Below are 17,589 nucleotides of genomic sequence, written 5' to 3'. Positions count from 1 at the left end.
AGGGGCCTCCTGGCTGGAGACAGCCCTGGGTTGGGCTCTGCAAGCAAAGTCCAGGAAGGAGCCATTCTCAGCCCACCTGTGACCTTGCTGACATAGCTGAGCAGACCCTCTCGGGGCTCCCGGTTGAGCCAGCTCTGGGCACACAGGGGACCTAGGCTTGAGAAGGGAAAAGTCCCACAGGGGAAGGATTTAGTGCTGTCCCGCCTGTTCCAAGCAGCGTGGGTGGCAGCAGACAGGGGCTCTGGGGACTTTCCACTGCTGGTCAGCAGCCAGACTAGGGGGTGTGGGGCGAAGTCAGGATGACTCTGAGGTCCCCGGACTCTCTAGAGTCCTGGGGCTCTGGGGAGCCTCTCCATGGTAGGCAGGGGGAGAGGTGGGCCCTGTTCTATGACCCAGGCTCCCGCTCCACACTCCCTCCCCACACTGGAAAGGAAAACTGAGCTCAGAAATGGAAGACACTGGTCTGAAGACAGACCAGAAGTCAGCAACAGGTCTTCAAGTTCAAGGCTTTTCCTGGTCCATGGCACTGGCCATACCAGTTCCTGGGTTGCCCTCTTGGCACAGAAAGGGCACAAAGAATACTGCCAGGCCCCACCCCAGCCCCTGAAGAACGGTGGCCCTGGCTGACAACCAAACAACACTCTGGCGGTGCCAGGGCCTCTCGGGCACCCTCTTTATTGGTGTTTGCAGGGTGTGGAGGGCCAGGGTGATGGAGACAGGGAACCCACAGGTGGGCAGAGCATGCTGGTATGCTGCACAGTCCTTAGGCAAGACTCTTGCATTGAGACGTTCGCGGTGGCAGAGTTGGGGGTGGGGGATGGGGGGCACCTCTCAGCCGAAGACACTCTTGGCAGGTGCATCCTTGGGCTTCTCGAAGACCGTCTCGGTGCCGGTGCGGGCACGGCTGAACACAGACGGGGCGGCCGAGCCAGCCTGCTCTGTGGGGAGGAAGCAGGGTCAGGAGGATTGCCCACGCCTGGCCCCTTGACCATGGACATACACCCACACCTCCCCCATTGGCCTTCATTCTCTCACCCCTAACACTTACCACACTCTCGCATGACTTGGTAGGTCTTGGATTTGATCTCTTGGTTCTTGGCCAGGTTACCTCGGGCCCCCTTTAGGTCCTCCTCCTTCACAGGGGGCCGCTTTTTCTTGATGGTGGTCTCCTGAGCGTCAGCCTGGGGGAGTCCAGAACCTCATCTTAGAACTCACAGTTTGGGCGCATAGATCTCTTTCTTGCCTTCAACTAGAAGTCTCATTCTTCTTCCATGAAGTCGTCAGGACTCCATCTCTCTGCCCCTAGCCTTCTGGCTCTCTCAGTCTGACTTGTGCGTCCACCTCTAGCCTACAAGACGGCGGGGGGCGGGGTGGCTCGTGGAGGCAGTGGGGGCTGTAGCTGAGCCCTGCTCTGTGTGCTTGACCAAGCTCAGAACTGACACAAGGGACCAAGGGGAAAGGGCTTAGGCCTTCTAGGCGGAGCAGGCCTGAACAGCCTGGGGAGTACCAAGACTTACTCACTGGTAGGTGGGGTACAGAAGGGGAAAGGAGCTTAGGACACGCCAGCCCCCACCCCCATAAAGTACCAAGGGCTACTTTATGTGTTTAGTTACAGGAAGGGAGTGTCACCCACCTGTGATAGGGGTAGGCAACAGGGCCAGCCCTGTCCCTTGGCAGGCTGGCCTGTCAGTCACCCTGGTGCTGGGAACACCCAGGTTCGTGTTTATCCATCCTCTCAGCCCCAGGCGCCTGGGAGTCTTAGACCATTCTTTCCTAAGCCTGGGGCAGGTGCAAGGATTCCCTCTTTCAGCCTGGGCTGGGCTCCCAGCACCCACGCAAGCGTGCGCACGCGTGCACACACACACACTCATGTGCACACACTGCCTGTGTGGCCACAGGGGCTATATTAGAAATGTACATCACCCAATACCGTGAGTAGTACACACACACGGGCACAACACCATGGCCCTAACAAACGAGGGATCCCTGCCATGGCCAGGCTGAACAAGGTTTTCCCTGGGTCAAGTGAGACCTGTGGTGTTCCTCCTGAGCCCTGGGTCCCCACAGGCACAGTGAAGCACCCCATTTTTACTGCAGTTGCCAGAGACGATGACAGTGGCAGCCTGTGGCATCAATAGCACCCCCCCGGGGCTCCCTGTCCCCTGCCTTGCCCCACCTGCTGTGCCAGCCCTTCTTACCTGGGACATGGTGGGTGCTGCGTGAGGGTAGCTCTTCCGAAGGCACCTCTCGGACGGGCAGGAGCCGGGGCAGTGCTCTGTGCTGAGCCCTGTACCCCTGAGCTTATATAGGCTGTGTGGCTGTCCCTGTCAGTCCCCTTCTCCGGAAGGCTCCCTGGTGATTCAGGTCCACACGGCCACTGTCTTCAGCATTTATTCTTGGAGATGATGGGGGCTTGCTGGGCACTGCTCCCCGGGGGGACAGCTGAGAGTTGCGGTGTTTATGAAAGCCGGTGTTCTGGAATGTGCGTTGAAGGCTGGAGCAAGCCAGCTGCTGGCGTCTGCCGAGGGAGGGAGAGCCCAGAGCAGAGCTGGAGCACACCCCGCTTGTTTTCCTTTTTCTTCCAGCCCTGCCCCTGGATTCCAGCAGGGTGAGGCTTCCCGTTCCTGGTTCCTGTGTGTGTCACTCACTTAGAGGCATCGCTCCCAGCAGACCCCTGCTGCACACGCAGAGGGGCTGCTGCTCACTCCTGGAAGGATGAGCTGAGGCTGGGGGAGCCTGTAGCGCCACCCTGTCGTGCCTCGGCTGCTGTCGTCTTCCTTTGCCCAATTCTGGTGCAGGTTTTGCAAGGGGACGAAGCAAGGCAGGGCCCAGCAGCTGGGGTGGGGAGTGGGGACATCGTGCTGAGCAGGGAGGGCGGGCCCTGTGAGCCAGGACATTGTCCCAGCCTGAGCTGAGGTCACTGACAGGCCAAGCGAATGTGGGAAGTAGTGGTGATCTAGGGAGATGGACAGGCCTGAGGGCTCCCCCAGAGGGCCACTGAGTCAGGCTTTGCCAGGAACTTCTGACACCTCCGTCCTTGCAAGGTGGGGTGGGGGTGGGGAGGAATTGAAGGCCCTGCCCTATGAGGGCAGATACACTACACCTGTCCAGTTTGGGACGGGCAGTATTTTTATCCTTGAGAGCAGACAGACAGAAGGTCTCCAGGCACCAACACAGGGTCATAGAACATGCCAATTTGTTGCTGCAATGCAGCCCAGCCCTACCCAGCCCCACCCCGCCCTGCTTTGGTCCCAGTCCTCAACAGGCCAACATGACAACAGCCAGGCTCAGGGTGAGGTGAGTGCTGACTGGAGGAATGTCTGGGACTCCGAACAGAGGCCAAGAGGTGGCTGAGGACAGGCTAGCTCCCAGGTGTTATGATGGATGGCACTGTGGCACACATAAAGCTGGTACTGCCTGGGAAGGCTCTTGCTTCCAGCCCCGTGGCCTCCAGCACAAGGAAGTGGACGGGTGCTCCCTTATGGCTCGTTCTCCCTGGCAGGCACATCTCGCTCCAAGAGCCGGACGACCTCTGACCCCTGCTGGCAAGGACATGGGAAGGCACAGGCATGGCTGCTGTCAGCCCTTGGAGAATTTGAAAAATTAATTCGTCTGAAAGGCAGAACAACTGAGGAGGAATGGAGGATGGAACGGAAGGAGAGACAGGTAGAGAGGGAAGAGGTGAGAAGAGAGAGGGGAAGGGAGAGACAAAGAAGAGAGAGAGAGAGTTGTATCTTGCATCTTTTGGTTGATTCACCAAATGGCCACAACAGCCTTGTCTGAGCCAGGAACTCCACCTAGGTCCCCCACGGGGACAGCAAGAACCCAAGTACATGGGCCACCTTTGTTGCCTTCCCAGGTGCACTGGCAGGCGGCTGGATTGGAAGCACAGCAACAAGGACTTGAACCAGCTCTCAGATGGGATACTGGTGTTAGAAGAGATGGCTTAACCCACTGTGCCACTCAACACCTGGCTCCCACTTCCACCATGAGGCTAGGAAAGGTTCACCCTCACTCTCTTTCCTTGGGGGAACCTCGTAACTCAGGGAGCAGGGCTGCAGGGGGAGGGAGACATTTCTTTGACCTCACTGAGAATACATAACCGACAACCACACAAGTGATGGTTTCTTTTCTTTTTTTTTACAAACTGTAATAAGATGTCAAACTTTATTGTAAACCATTTTACAATGTAAGTACATCATCTTCCCTTTCATCTCAAAAATGTGTTCTGCGAATCATCACACCGTGGATTTAACACCCTCCCCGGCTGCAGGGCCCAGGCTCCACTCAGCCGGGTTTGACTTTTAACAGACCTCATTAAAAGAGAAAACAAATTTCAAACAACCCAAACAACCGAGTGACTGAGTGACCCAGCAGCTTCTGGGGTCCACCGCTGTGGGCTGGCCAGGAGCAGAACTTCTAGCCTCCAGCCCCATAGCAGCCTGGTCTGGCGTGGCTGCACAGAGGCCTGTGGACACGGGCTCTAGTCTGTGGGCTACTGGCCTACACAGCCAGGGGGGTGCTGCCACTCGCATCTGAAACTTTTCATATTTTCCCTGAAGACAGAGGCAAGACAACACAGTTAACCTACGCCTCCCCGTTGCCTGGGAGGGCACAGGTGTAAGCACGTCCTTCCCAGGGCCACCCGAGAGGCCACAGACCCTCCCCCTGCATGCCTTCAGGCTGAGCAGAGCAAAAAGCCTGGCCACTCAGGTTCTCAGCAACACCCCCCTGTAGGGCTGGGCACGGTAGTGACCACCAGCTTTTTCACGCAGACACAACAGCGTCACCTCACAAGGCTCAACTCCACGGTTACAAGAAACTCGGACACGACTTGGGTTTGCAAGTTTCCATCATGGGTGGCTTGGCCAACCAACACCTGGGTTTGGACGAACTGGACTGACAAAGCACACAACATCCAAGCAGTGTCCCCTTGTTTCTCAAGCACAAAACTGCCTACCACCTCGTAAGGCACCTTGGAGCAGGTGGGGAGGGGGAATGGCATGGCAGGAAGCCTTCCCAGGGGGCACCAACTTGTGTGTGTCTGTGCACGTGTGTGTATATGCACACCCACACAGGAGGAGGGTAAGGCCAAACATGACACCTTGCTGCCTGAGCCTGTGTGCTCGCAGGCCCCTGTGGTCAGACACTGGCTGGACCCCCAGGCCCTGGTCAGTCAGCTACACAGCCACCATACAGACTAAAGCCCTCACTGATGGTCAGCATCAAGGAAATCCTACTGCCCACTGGCTACCTCTGAACCTAGAGCCCACTGTTTGCCAGAGACCACCTGAGGCTGATGGAGTACAGCCCCCACAGGTTATGGCTCCCTGAAACTAGGAGCTTGGGACTCGAGTGGAAGAGGAGGCCCCAACTCTGAGCTCCAGGAAGGGATGGGAGGCAGCAGGTTGTTCAAACCAAAATGAACAGGAGGGAGAAGTCACTGGCGGGAGAGGCCTGCAGTAGCAAAGCCACCTCTTTCTGCACAGCCTGGACTCTCCTCAGTGGCACCTGCACTTCACCTTGCTGCTACCCTGGTGGGCAAAGTCACGGGCCTGGCCCATCTTGCCCCCACTCACTCAGCAGTTGGTGGCCATGCTAAGCAAAGGACACAGCTTAGGGGCACCTCATGCTGCCTGTGCACTGGATGGCGGCATCCTCGCCTGCCTCCGCACCCTGTAGCTATCTTGTGGCTCCGGATGGCATGAGACAAGTCCCCTCGGGCACACAGCTATTCTCAGAGCAGAGCGCAGCAGGGGCCTGTCCACTGGGCATCCCTGGGACACCAATAACCACTGGGTGCCCTTCGTGGTCAAGTTCAACTAAGACCTCTACCTCTACAAGCAAGAACGCCAAGCAACATGCGGGTACTGGCATGGCCCTTCCTAGGTTTGTGCTGCCCACCCCAGGGGCCGGGAACAGGTGCACCCTGCACCCTCTACCACAGCACACTGCGCAAGCCAAAACCCACCATGTCCTTTCGCCAGCTCAGGCCTCACCAAGAGCAAACAAATCCATCTTGGGGTTGGGGAGGAGGTGATTAAAAAGAGTTTTTAAATACAATAGTATGAAAATATAACTTAAAAAATATAAAAGTCAGACAGCACACGGAAGACTTAGAAATCTACTGCTTTGCCCGTTAGTCCCGTAGATGGTTTGTAGGAAACAAACAAGTCCTTGGGAAAAACGAAACGAAATGGTGCCACTGCCAACAGTTCACAGAAGCGGCTTCAGAGACAGAAGCCCGGGGTAGCTGGGCTTTCTTGCCTCCGCCCTGGGCAGGGTGGACTCCAGGCCCCCAGCACACTCAGCATTCACAGTGCCGTGGCCTGGGTGACTGGACCTGCCGGCCGGCCATGTGAGCCTGGCATTCCTCCACTGGTCACCAGTCACACAGGACAGGAGCTTTGGGTCCCAGGCAATGCTGTTCGGGACAACGACAGACAGACAAAACTCGCTTGCATATTTGGTCAGTGTTTGTAGTGCAACTGAGTAGGGGGACCTCCAGCTGTCCAGGGCGCCTGGGGTGCTGGTCCCACGTCCCTTGTGGTTAAGTCACAGTAGTGTGGGGCAGGTGGAGTGGGTTTGAGACAGTGAGAGGAACAGAGGTAGAAGGAGGGCGTGGCGGGACGAGGGGAGGCGGGATGCTGTGGGCTGACTGGCTGGGCCCCAGCCTGGCGCCCCCAGCTTAGGAATGTGTCATACGGGCAGCCCGAAGCGGTGCTTCTTCTTCTTCCCAGGCTTGAGTGGGGTCAGCCTGCAGAGGTCCTCCTCCACGTCTGACTCCTCCAGCTCGTCGTCAGCTGAGATCAGGATCTGGGGCACGGACAGGCAGGGCCTTAGGCGGCCTTCTGCGTCAGACCTCCCCTATCCCCCAGGTCTAGTGTCCCCTCAGTAGAAGGGGAATGGGTAGGCCCAAGAAGATGCCATGCACCACCAACCATGCCTGCCACAAGGTCCTTCACAGGGCTCAGTGCTGAGCCGACAGGAACCCCTTTCTTTGCCAATGCTCTCACCCTTTCCTCTGGCCACCAGCTCAAGCCAAACCCCGGGCAGAACAAGCCCAGTGGGGATTTGCAGTCCAGAGGGCTTCCCGGCAAAGAAACAGACAAAAGCTCAGGCTGCTGCACACATCAAGTCGTTGGTCCTTAAATCCAGGAGGGGTGGCGCCCAGGTGATGGGCTTAGGATGGCTGCTTTGTTGAATGACTTCCATGGCCCTGTCACACAGCTGGGGCTTCCAGGGCCAACTTGCTCATTACCTACCCACTGGCCTCAACACCTGCCTGGCTCTGTCACCCCCTGAGCAGGCATGGGGAGACCAGGGCAGCCTTTCAAGACTGCAGGCTCACAGCCCAGCCGACGTGCAGGGTGAATAGCTGCCCCACCTCACCCCCATACCAACCCTGCAGGGCTGTGGTCCCCAACCACACAGGCCATCTCAGTGGTCTGCCCAGAGTATGGAGCACCCTGCCTGCCCAGCTCAGCCTGTGTTCCGACCTCCTTCCTGGTTATTTTGTCCCCTGCTATGCGACATGTGCATTTCCCGGGATGACAGTGAGCTCGTCATGCACTGCTTGTACAGTGTGACAGACCCTATGCTGGGGTCCAGGAACATGCACCTGGAGAAGAAATAGGACCACCACCCCTTCCACCCTGCGCTTCTCATCTGTGTCTTCCTAAACTTCCTGCAACAATCCTGGGGTCCCATTTGAGCAGCCACCTGTCCTTGTCCAGGAGCCTGCAGGCCTCTGGTGGAGGGACACACTAGCCTCGGCCGTGTCCACAGCCCCCCACAGGATGATCCCAAGGCCCCATGCCACAACACAGGTGAGCACTGGGGGAAGGAAGGGGCTGGAACATGTGTCCTTGCCCCTCCACTGCTTCAGGGGAACAGCCAGCGAGTGGACAGGAGTGTACTCCTGTGACGTCTGACCCCCCTCCGCTTCCATGTCCCCAGCAGGCTCAGTCAGTGCATCCCTTGCCCATGGGGGCAGGTAGGGGCTCACATGACTTTGTGCCTGCAGGTCAAGCAGGAGGATGTGCGGGTCCCTTCCAGCCATCCTGGAAGGTGGCGGCTCCTCCCCTGCCTGCCTTTCTCTCCTAACCGCAGTGGCGGGGTGGGGGGAGGCCCGCCATGTTCAGCCCCCGCTGCCTCTGCCTGTCCTGGGAAGGTGAGAGGTCCCAGCAGCCTAGCAGTGCCCAGACAGGGAGGCCTACCTCAGCCTCGGGCTCCTCGTGGGACGCGGCCCTCCGGTAGCGGACCTTGCTCCCGTTCCTCGAGTCCTGGCTGGACCCTCTTTCTTCCAGCTTTGCTTTCGTCTTCCCCTTCCTCATGAGGAAATTGTCCACTACCCAGAACATCAGAGCCTGTGGGAGGGACAAGGGTGGCTTGCTCTGGGACAAGTCACTTCCCCAGTGCGGGGGAGGGGGCAGGCCTTATGTCCCATGCTAGGGAGAGACCTCACCCCCTCAACTGTCTTCCAGGCCACACAGAGATTCTTGGTTTCTCTTTCTCTGCTGCTGTTACTTCTCTTTTTTAAAAAAAATTTTTTAAAATTATTTCCATTTTTTTAAATAGAGCCAGATGGAAATAGAGTAACAGAGACAAAGATCTTCTATCCAGCCTGATTCACTCTCCAAATGCTCAAAGCCAGGAGCCCAGAACTCAAACGGGGTCTCCCACATGGGTGGCAGGGAACTGAGCACAGGAACCAAAGTCATTACCTGCTGTGTCTTGGGATACATATTAGTAGGAAGCTGGACTGGGGAGTAGAGTTGGGGCACCCACCCTGGCACTTGGCTACTGCCCTGAAAGCCCACTTCATTGCTTCAGCTTTCTAATGAGCCTACAGGAATGGGAAACCCCAGCCCTGTCCGCCCCTGTGTATTTGGTGGGCCACCTGCTCTGGCCCCTCCCCCACTGGCTGGTGGTCCACCAACAGCAGCTGCTCTACCCTTTGTGCCACTCCTTCCTGACTTCTAGCCTATGCATTTCTCTTTGAGATCCGTGGTCAGGAATAAATGACAGGGGCTCGTTTGAAATGGTGATCAGGAGGGCAAGGGTGTCCCCAAGAAGGGAACGCAAGAACAAGTTCTTAGGGGCCTTTGTCTTGCATGGGAGCCTGGAGGCCAGGGACCTGCCTTTCCAGGAAGCAGTTCCATTGTGCCCGGGTCCATGGGTGGGCGTGGAGGTGGAGAGGTGGCAAGTGGTCACAGAGAAAGGCACTGGACTCTGGACTCTTGGGAAGGGAGCAGGGGGTGGGTGGGCAAAAGGGCAGAAGCTGCGGCAAGGCACTGACGTTGACAAAGAAGGGGACGATCAGCATGACGATGGCCAGCTTCAGGTCGGGATTTTCAATGGGGTTCAGCAGGGCCACCTGCAAGAACACACTGGGTGAGGAGGAGGAGACCGCACACAGGGCTGCCCAGCCAACAGGGTCCCCCGGACACCATGTGGAACAGCTAGCGCTGTGGGAGCTTCCCCTTGGGGAGGGCTTGCAAGGTGCCAAAATTGCCCTGCAACCCGCAGCGTGACAGTAGCCGGTGCTGCAGGTTCTGACAGCAAGGCTCCTGGGTGCTTTCTAATGGGAACCCTGTACTCTCAACACAGCCCAGGCCCCGAGCCTACAGGCAAGCCTGCCAGGTGGGCACAGAGACATTCACAGGTTCCCACCCCAAAGGCCAATGTGGGCCGTGAGTGACTGTGTGTGTGTGTGTGTGTGTGTGTGTGAGAGAGAGAGAGAGAGAGAGAGAGAGAGAGTGTGTGTGTGTGTGAGAGAGAGTGAAGGGAGTGGGTGCTGAGTAAAAGGATGACCCGTTATGCTGCTCCTGAGTAACCCATGTCAGATCAAACCCGGACAACCCTTGCAGAGGGAACACCAGGTCAGGGCTGGGCTCAAGTGGACAGGAAGTGCTGCAGGCTCGGCTCGACTCAGCACAGCTTGGAGCTGTTGATGCAGGCGTGGGAAGCAAACCTTTTTCCACTGCAGGAACAAGAGGACGATAAAGACGACAGACTTCTCAAAAATCATGATCACGATGTACAACGCGCACTGCCCGAACCAGGCTCCACACTGCAGGGGGTCTCCTGCGGGGATGTGAGGAGCTCGGTCACATGGCCACTGCCCCCCTGCCCCCTTCCGCACCCAGAAATCCTGTCTGGAAGATGCTTAGAGAGGCAGGCCATCCCCCATCTCCCCCTCCTAGAGCCCTGACCGTCCCGCACCCCTAACAGGCAAACAAAGTAGTTTGAGTAAAATCAGAGAAATCCTAATTTGGAGAGACCAGCATGGCCCTTCCCCCTCTCACCCCCATGAGACTCTAAGAACAAAAAAAGCACTGAAGTTAGAAAATACCACTGTGCCCACTGCTGGGACACACAAAGCTGGCCAAGAGAGGCCACGCGAGACTTGTGGCTATTATTATCTGTGTTGACTTTGGCCAGGCCTGGTGCTCCAACTGACTGGCTCTTGCAGCTGGATTCTGAAGGCAGCCATCAACCTGCCCATGGGCCTCCCATCTTCCTGTCTCTGGCCACATCTGGCCTAGGGCCTGAGAGCAGAAACTTGAGCCCAGAGGAACCCACATCACATCTCCTACGGGCCACAACGAACTGCCCTGGGTAGGACACAGAAGAGACGAGACAGGACCTGCGTTGAGGCCTGGGAGAGGCTGTGACCAAGGCCTGGGCCTCATGTGTCCAGTTCTCATGCCTGAGATACTCTGCAGACAGGCTGTCCACGCCAGGGACACCCAGGGCCTGGAGGACTTCTGGAGTGCTCCCAAGGCGGAAGTGGAAGAATGGGGGTGGGGGATGGTCCTGTGACGTGCAGACCCCAGGGTGGGAGCCTTGTGAGCCACATTCAAAGTAGAAGACCCAGGGGAGAGATTAGTCACCCATAGCTGGTCCTGGACGCTCTGTCAGAGCTGCCTGATCAGGAGAAGGAGTGAAGGTGACATTTCATGGGAGGGGAAAGGCCCAGTGAAGGCTTTGGGAAGCGAAAGTGAGTGCCGGCTGTAGTGGAGGTGCCACCGAATGCCAGTGTGCAGCCCTAACACATACAATGCAGGGCCATTCCCTTTTCTGGAATGGCCCAGAGGAAGAGGGTGGGGTGCAGAGAGCCTCTGGGAAGTCTTCCAACTGTTTTCACTTTGTCTGGCGGGAAGTCACCAGCCCTTGAAGCACTGGGATTCCTAGATTGCATTCTCAGAATCAACAGGTAAAAAATTCTAGTAAAGTCATCAGAAAAAACAGGGGACGGGCAGCCAGGACATGCTACTGGCAAGCACCTCTGTTGTAGGGCTGCCAGGGCTCCAGGTCGGTGAGCACGGGCTACCGCTGTTTATCACCCAAGCAACATCCTTTTGCTCCTCACTTTCAGTCAACTGATGAGAGAGGCCAAGACCATCCCCAACCCCCAATACTCGTCTGCCTTGACCAGGGACCCCAAGTTTCTGCTGCACTCAGGGCTGGGCTTAATCTGCCTCCCTCAGCTACTTGGATGCTGAAGTAAGAAAGCTCCCAGACAGGGCAAAAAGTGGCAATCTCCACCCCAACACGTCAGCTCCCCATGTGCACCTGTGGCCAGTCTCTGCAGACTTTCGCCTCACGGGGCAGCCTGTTGAGTGGGCTCCAGGCTCCATTTCTAAAGCACAGACATCATCCATAACCCCAAACGTCTGGGCGTTCTGTGCTTGCTGAATGATTCCTGCAGGACAAGCTGCAGGAGGGAATGTGGCAGGGGTGGGGTGTGGGGATGAGGAAGGGAGAGGCATGTTGGGGTAGCGGCGAGGAGTGCGAGGTATGAAAGTGGGACAGGTAGTGAAGCCCCACTGAGCCTGGAGGACACAGGCCTGACCCTCTGACTAGCTCCAATCCACTTGCCCCTCAGGGCCATGTGACCATGTCCCCCTGTCCCGTGGCTTGTGACCTGTGTTTCTCTAACAACAAAAGACTCTGGGGCCTGTTGAGAACCTCTGATGGTATGCTAGGTGCACCAGGCAGAACCCCAGCAAAGGTGTCCGCATACTGGCCACGGGAGCTGGGAGCAATGCTGCTAGGCAGCACAGGCAGGGCAAGGGCACCAAGGGGTTAAGGCATGTGGGCCCGTGGCAGCCGTGGGGGCACTTCTATGCGAGAGGTCAAGGCAGCACCTTGCAAGGGGAGCCCAGGCTGCTGTTGCTGGCCCTGGAGGCAGAGCTGGGCCCAGGCCAGTGCATGCAAGTGGGCTCTGGCAGCGGGCAAGGGGCAAGAGAAAGATCTATCTCCAGGGAGCCTGCAGCAGGCACTGTCCAATGGCTAGGCCTCCTCCACTCCCCTGCAGGGAGAGCTGCCTGGCCCTCAGCAGGCAGAAAGGTGAGTCAGGCTATGCGGGCTTAAGCCACTGAGCTTGCCATGCTTTGTCACAGCAGTGACAGGACAATAAGAGAGGTTAGAACCTTGCCACCACAAGTGACTGGGCAATCCCTCCTCAGCCTAGGTGGAGACGCTGATTGAGGAGCCTGGGCCACACTGCATTCCTCTCATGGAACTGGTGAGGCCCTAAGGCCTAGGTGGGCAAGCCGCCGTCCCATCAGGCAGCCATGGCAGAGTCAATGTTCATGGGCTGAGGGTGGTGATGGGAGGGCCTGGGTGTCCTGGGTGCAGAGGGCAAGATGCACCCCTCCCATCACACACTGGCTGGGTGAGATCTGTGAGTCACCTGATTTTCCCAGGGACGTGCTCTGGGGATGGACAAAGATGCCCTGTGGTCTGTTTTTGCCCGGCCAGTAAGGAAACAAGGACTGGGAACTCCTCCTCAGATGTCTCCCCAGGAGCAACAGCTGTGTGCAAGACGCTATCTTAAGTTAGTGACTCACCAGCATCAAGTGGCTGGGCTAAGAAAAGCCCTCCCCTGAGCTCATCGCCCCACAGCGACACAAGACACAAACCGTTACTTCAGATCTCTAGACATACACAAGAAGGGCTGCTGCTGCCGCCCCTTGGAGACTGGCAGCTCCTGTATACCTTCAGCCAACTAGAAGAGAGTAGCCCTTGGGTCCTAAGGCCTGGGCTTGTTGGGCAGTGGCCAGGAAGGGAAGGGGGGTCCAAGATGCCACCCACCCCCTGCACTGCCTGCTGTTGGTACCTCCCTCTCACCAGGGAAGGGGAGCTCCTGCCAGCGGACAGCTCAGGAGGTGGTTCCCCCTACCCCCTGCCGCCTGACCACGACCCCCAGAGGGCACAGGAAGGACCCAGAGGGAGCATCTCTTACCAGCAGCCCGCACAGAGGCCACAGCAAGGGCCAGCAGATGGCAGCGTCCTCCCCAAGCTGTATCTTAAAACAGCAGTGGGTCCCTGCCGGGCCAGCACCTGGAGGCGGCCTGTTCTAGGCTGTGTCACTGAGTAAGGATGGCCCTTGTGTCCCTCCCTGGTAACCAGTAGGTGCCAGAGGCTGGGTGAAGTGTGAGCTGGCAGGTGAGAGGTGGTGAGGTGACCTGGTCCAGGATGGATGCAGCCTGCAGCCGTGACAGCCACCTGTCTCCGACAGGGTGAGCTTCATGGAGAGGCAGACAGGCACCACAAAGCGGCCTCCAGCCATGCCAGCAGGGGAAGCACCAGTGCCCCTGGTTGGAGGAGCACCCATCGGACCCCTCTTTGACTCCAGGGTGTCTCCCAACTCTGGCCACCATCCCTGCCACTGAGCAGGTGCCACATCCACAGGAGGATGGTGCTTGGGCCCAGAAGCAACCCTCTACTATGCAGAGGGGCCAGCTAACAGCTGCTGAACCCCGCAGGGATCCTTGGGGCTGGCAGCCCCACCACGCCCCACCCTGGTGTCCAGGTATGTTACCGTATTCGCCAAAACGCAGGGATTCCCACTGCTGCCACTCTACCAAGACGCTGACGGCACGTACGCCGGCATAGATGAGCAGCATGCCCACAGTGGCATCCAGAAGGAAGTTGATGAGGTACCTTCGAAAAAGAGGACACACCAGTGTGGTCAGAGTGAGAGCGGTGGGCCGGTCCCTGGGGTCAGAGGTTAAGGCTAATGCAACCGTGGCACGTTGGTCTGTAGGAACAGACCGGGCTCTGGGAATGGAGAGGGGTGGCTTGTGGCCTTAAATGTGCCCTTGTACATTCCGGGGTACCACAAAGGTATGTTAGCGTCAACTGGAGGTGAACCACTGTTGGCAGGGAGGTTCACCTTGGCAATCTCATGTTCCTGCCAGCAGAAGGTCACCAGGGACTGCTCCGGCCCCCTACCTTGGGAGTCCCTAGCAAGCAACACTTGTGCCTGTGCAGAACAAAACTTCACTGCCCACAGCAGGGGGCAAGCCGACTGGAGGAGAAGGCCTAGAGGACATCCCTACTGGCCACATGCTCTGTGGTCTGTATCTGGGCTGGGTCCTCCCCAGCAAAGGCCCAGGACCCAGATCTAGGTGACCGTGGTTGACCATAGGCTGTGGCTCTTCCCAGCGAAGTGGGAGTCAGGGTCATGGGTGTGGTGCAGACCCTCTGTGCCAGCCATGTGGAGACACAAGGCCAGGGTGTCCAGCTGCAGTGGCTTAAGACAGCTGGTGTTGTCCAGCAGCCCCCCACCCTGACCTGGATACTGTCATGGGGCTCCAATATCAGAGGCAGCAGGCCCCAATTGTGTCCCCAGAACCAGCATGGATGGGTCTGGCACAGTAGCCTAGCAGCTAAAGTCCCCACTTTGCATGCACCAGGATCCTATATGGGCCCCAGTTTGTGTCCTGGTGACCTGCTTCCCACCCAGCTCCCAGCTTGTGGCCTGGGAAAGCAGTGGAGGATGGCCTAGAGCCTTGGGACTCTTCACCCACGCAAGAGACCCAGGAGAGTCTCCTAGCTCCTGCTTCAAATGGGCTCAGCTCCGGCTGTTGTGGCCACTTGGGGAGCAAATCATCAGAAAGATCTTCCTCTCTGTTTCTCCTCCTCTCTGTGTATCTGACTTATATATTTAAAAAAAAAAATCAAAATCAAAACCAAAACCAAAACAAAAAACAGCATGGACAGGAAGTGGGCAATGGTCTCTGGCTGCCTTTCCTCCAAGAAGTCACCAGGGGTCACTCTCAGACCAGTGACGGATGGACAGAACAGCAGTTGGCCTGGCCCGTGGCTCCGTGATGCTTCCAGGGACCCAGCCCAACAGGCACACTGCTATACATTCATGTGCTCGCTCACTGTGACTTACAGAGCCTACTGTGCATGAGTCCTTGGGAATAAAACCAGCCAGTTTTGGGCTCTGCACTCAACACAGACGGGAGGGTTCCAGCCCCCTGAGCTGTGGGAGCCTCTCTGTGGCTCAGTAACAGAATGGGGTTGGTCACAGGACCTACATAGGGGGTGAAGGCCACCTGCAGCAGGAGACAGGGACAGGGAGAAGGAGGCAAGCCCTCTCGGCCTCTCCGTCTCTACATGGAGACCCACCCAGACCTGTCGGCAAGCAGCAAAGCAAGTCAGAGTGGGGCTGCAGGCTGCATGGATGGCAAGCGATGCAGACTGAAGGGGGGACGCACACCCCTCAGTTCCCAGAGCTCCAGGATGGGCAATGACAGTTTCGATCTGTGTGGGTGGCTGGGGAACACGAGGGTACTAGGAAGGCAAGGTGTTGGGCAATTTCATCCCAATCCCTCCCCATGCTGTGGGGAGCAGGCCAGGCAGCAGAGGGCAAGGCCAGCCTGGGTTCTCAGTGCAGGGAGCGGGGGTTTGCACTTACAGTGAGCACGGGTCCTCTTCGGTGAGGTCTGCCAGGTACACATTGGCGAAGTGGATGAAGAGCATGCCAATGGCTTGTTTGGATGTGTCCAAGAACCTGTGCCGAACACAGCGGTGCAGGTTAGCGGTCTGGCAGGAGGGTGACCGTCTGCAGAGGGCGCCAGCAAGTGGAGAAATGGTCTCCTTCTGATGATCTCTTACTCTGGTGTGGGAGACCTGGATGGTTTCAGTCTGGCCCACCCTGGTCATTGCAGCCATGTGGGGATCAGGGAGTGAACCAGCCAATGGAATATCTCTCTTAACCAAGGGACTCCAGCTCCTTTACGTCAGAACTAATTTCTCATTCCACCCCCTCCAACTTCAACAATCTTTCCCTATATACCCCTTCCCCAATTCCCCCAAGCCTAATACAGTGCAAAGCAGTCTAGGAATGAGTTAATAATTAAATACATACCATATCCTCCATGGCCGCCTTTCATGCTTTGGTTCTCTGAAGCGCTTGACTGGAAAAGAAGACAGACATCAGAGCTTTGCAAGGTGACAAGCACAGAGCCGAGCGCACAGCACGGTGGGGCTGTCAGTCACTCTTTGCCGACTCTGCTGGGGCCAGGTGCTTCCTCTCTCAGCCTCCAATGGCACGCAGGAAGCCCAGGGCAGGCCCTGGGGGCCATTCACTGATGGCTGGTGGAGGTTTTCAGAACTGGGCATGTAAGAAGAGCAGGCAAAGGACCCCCAAACTTCCTTCAGCTTTGTGTATATGTGCTGCCAAAGCGAGCAGCCCTTCAGCTTTGTGACAAAGCTATTTCAGCTAACGTCCTGCAGACAGCAAAGCAGAACTCGGCTGCTTCTACCCGCACGTGTGCAGAGGGTGTGCTCTGAACCTCTGTGACGAACAGGCATGTGGCCGCCACAGGTCTCTTCCCACGGAGGGACTGGGGGCTACATACACACACCATGGAAACCAAGGGACCATATCCCTGGCAGTGTCCTCTGATGACCTCACCTACAGGTGTGACTTGCCCACCTCACCTCACCTTGGCCTCCTTTCCCTGTTTGCTCTTGTTGTTCTTGAATGCTGCCTTCTCCCTTCTGGGAAGTCAGCTCCCTAAGACCAGGAACTCCTGCTCCCTTTATCCCTGCGATCCTAGGATGTGGAGGGACCTTGGCTTGTGACAAACAACAGGTGGGGAACAAAGTGGTTTGTTCTCTCTGTCCCCTGGGCGCTGGTCTGGTACCTGTTTTCAATTCCCTGAGAGCTGTGGATTTTCAGATGTATCCTCCCACCAGCTCAGCTGGCAAAGCTGGGTCCTGCAATGGGTTGAACTGCTTCACCTCGGCCAGAATGAGTGGACGGTAAGGCTGCCAGAAGACAGTGGTCTGTCCAAGCTCCCTGCCGAGGCAAGGTGAGCCAGCCCCCAGGGCTTCCCTGACCGCCTGGCCTAAGAAGTAAGCACCAGGTCATCTGGGTTGGTAGCTAGCCCACGTGACCACAACCCAGCTTTCCTCTGGGCCTAATGAGGTGGCTGGAGGTTTACCAGCTTTCATCTTCCCAAGTGAGCTTCAGCTAACAGCTGAGAAAACAGTGGCCTGAGAAAGGAAGAAAAGAGGCTAAACCGTCTGGCAAATAAACACGCTGAATGGTCCACATGCAGCCCTCCTTGAAGCTGTGACTTCCCCAGGGAGCAGGGCTGTGGAGCCATCTGCTGAGCAGTGCCGGGAGCCATCACCGTGTCCACAGCCCTGGGTGGGGGGTGGGGAATCCTGCGGTCACCTAAACACACAAGGAGATGCGAAGCTTTAATAACATGCATGTGAAAGATGCAAATAAGTCATGATTTTTTTCACCCAGATTTTCTGCAAGCAAAGCCT

General features: G+C 57.3%; 2 protein-coding genes across 2 annotated transcripts in view; both read right to left on the bottom strand.

The window, feature by feature from the left end:
• Positions 1-643: 643 nt before the first annotated feature.
• Positions 644-2,829, bottom strand: MUSTN1 (musculoskeletal, embryonic nuclear protein 1). The gene is made up of 3 exons (XM_058679008.1): positions 2,199-2,829; positions 1,049-1,181; positions 644-938 (listed from the first exon to the last, which is right to left on the bottom strand). Exons 1-3 carry the CDS (start codon positions 2,205-2,207, stop codon positions 832-834), a joined length of 249 nt encoding a protein of 82 aa, XP_058534991.1. The 5' UTR covers positions 2,208-2,829; the 3' UTR covers positions 644-831.
• Positions 2,830-6,249: 3,420 nt separating this feature from the next.
• The window catches only part of STIMATE (STIM activating enhancer), a 30,993-nt gene continuing 19,653 nt past the window's right edge, over positions 6,250-17,589 (bottom strand). Inside the window, exons 2-8 of the mRNA XM_004581786.3 lie at positions 16,175-16,223; positions 15,722-15,817; positions 13,835-13,956; positions 9,977-10,089; positions 9,302-9,379; positions 8,220-8,369; positions 6,250-6,816 (exon numbers count right to left, since the gene is read on the bottom strand). Of these exons, the coding sequence (XP_004581843.3) occupies positions 6,700-6,816; positions 8,220-8,369; positions 9,302-9,379; positions 9,977-10,089; positions 13,835-13,956; positions 15,722-15,817; positions 16,175-16,223 (725 nt within the window). The 3' untranslated portion in view covers positions 6,250-6,699. The remainder of the gene's footprint in view (positions 6,817-8,219; positions 8,370-9,301; positions 9,380-9,976; positions 10,090-13,834; positions 13,957-15,721; positions 15,818-16,174; positions 16,224-17,589) is intronic.

The sequence above is a fragment of the Ochotona princeps genome, chromosome 21, assembly GCF_030435755.1.
Source record: "Ochotona princeps isolate mOchPri1 chromosome 21, mOchPri1.hap1, whole genome shotgun sequence".
NCBI classification, from domain to species: Eukaryota; Metazoa; Chordata; class Mammalia; order Lagomorpha; family Ochotonidae; genus Ochotona; species Ochotona princeps.
Note: the sequence above shows the minus strand (reverse complement) of the source record. Positions and strands in the feature narration are given on the sequence as shown.

Coding starts and splice junctions, on each gene's coding strand:
- MUSTN1 (XM_058679008.1), bottom strand. Junction 939..1,048: donor CCAAGTCATGCGAGAGTGTG/GTAAGTGTTAGG, acceptor TCCTCCCCACAG/AGCAGGCTGGCTCGGCCGCC.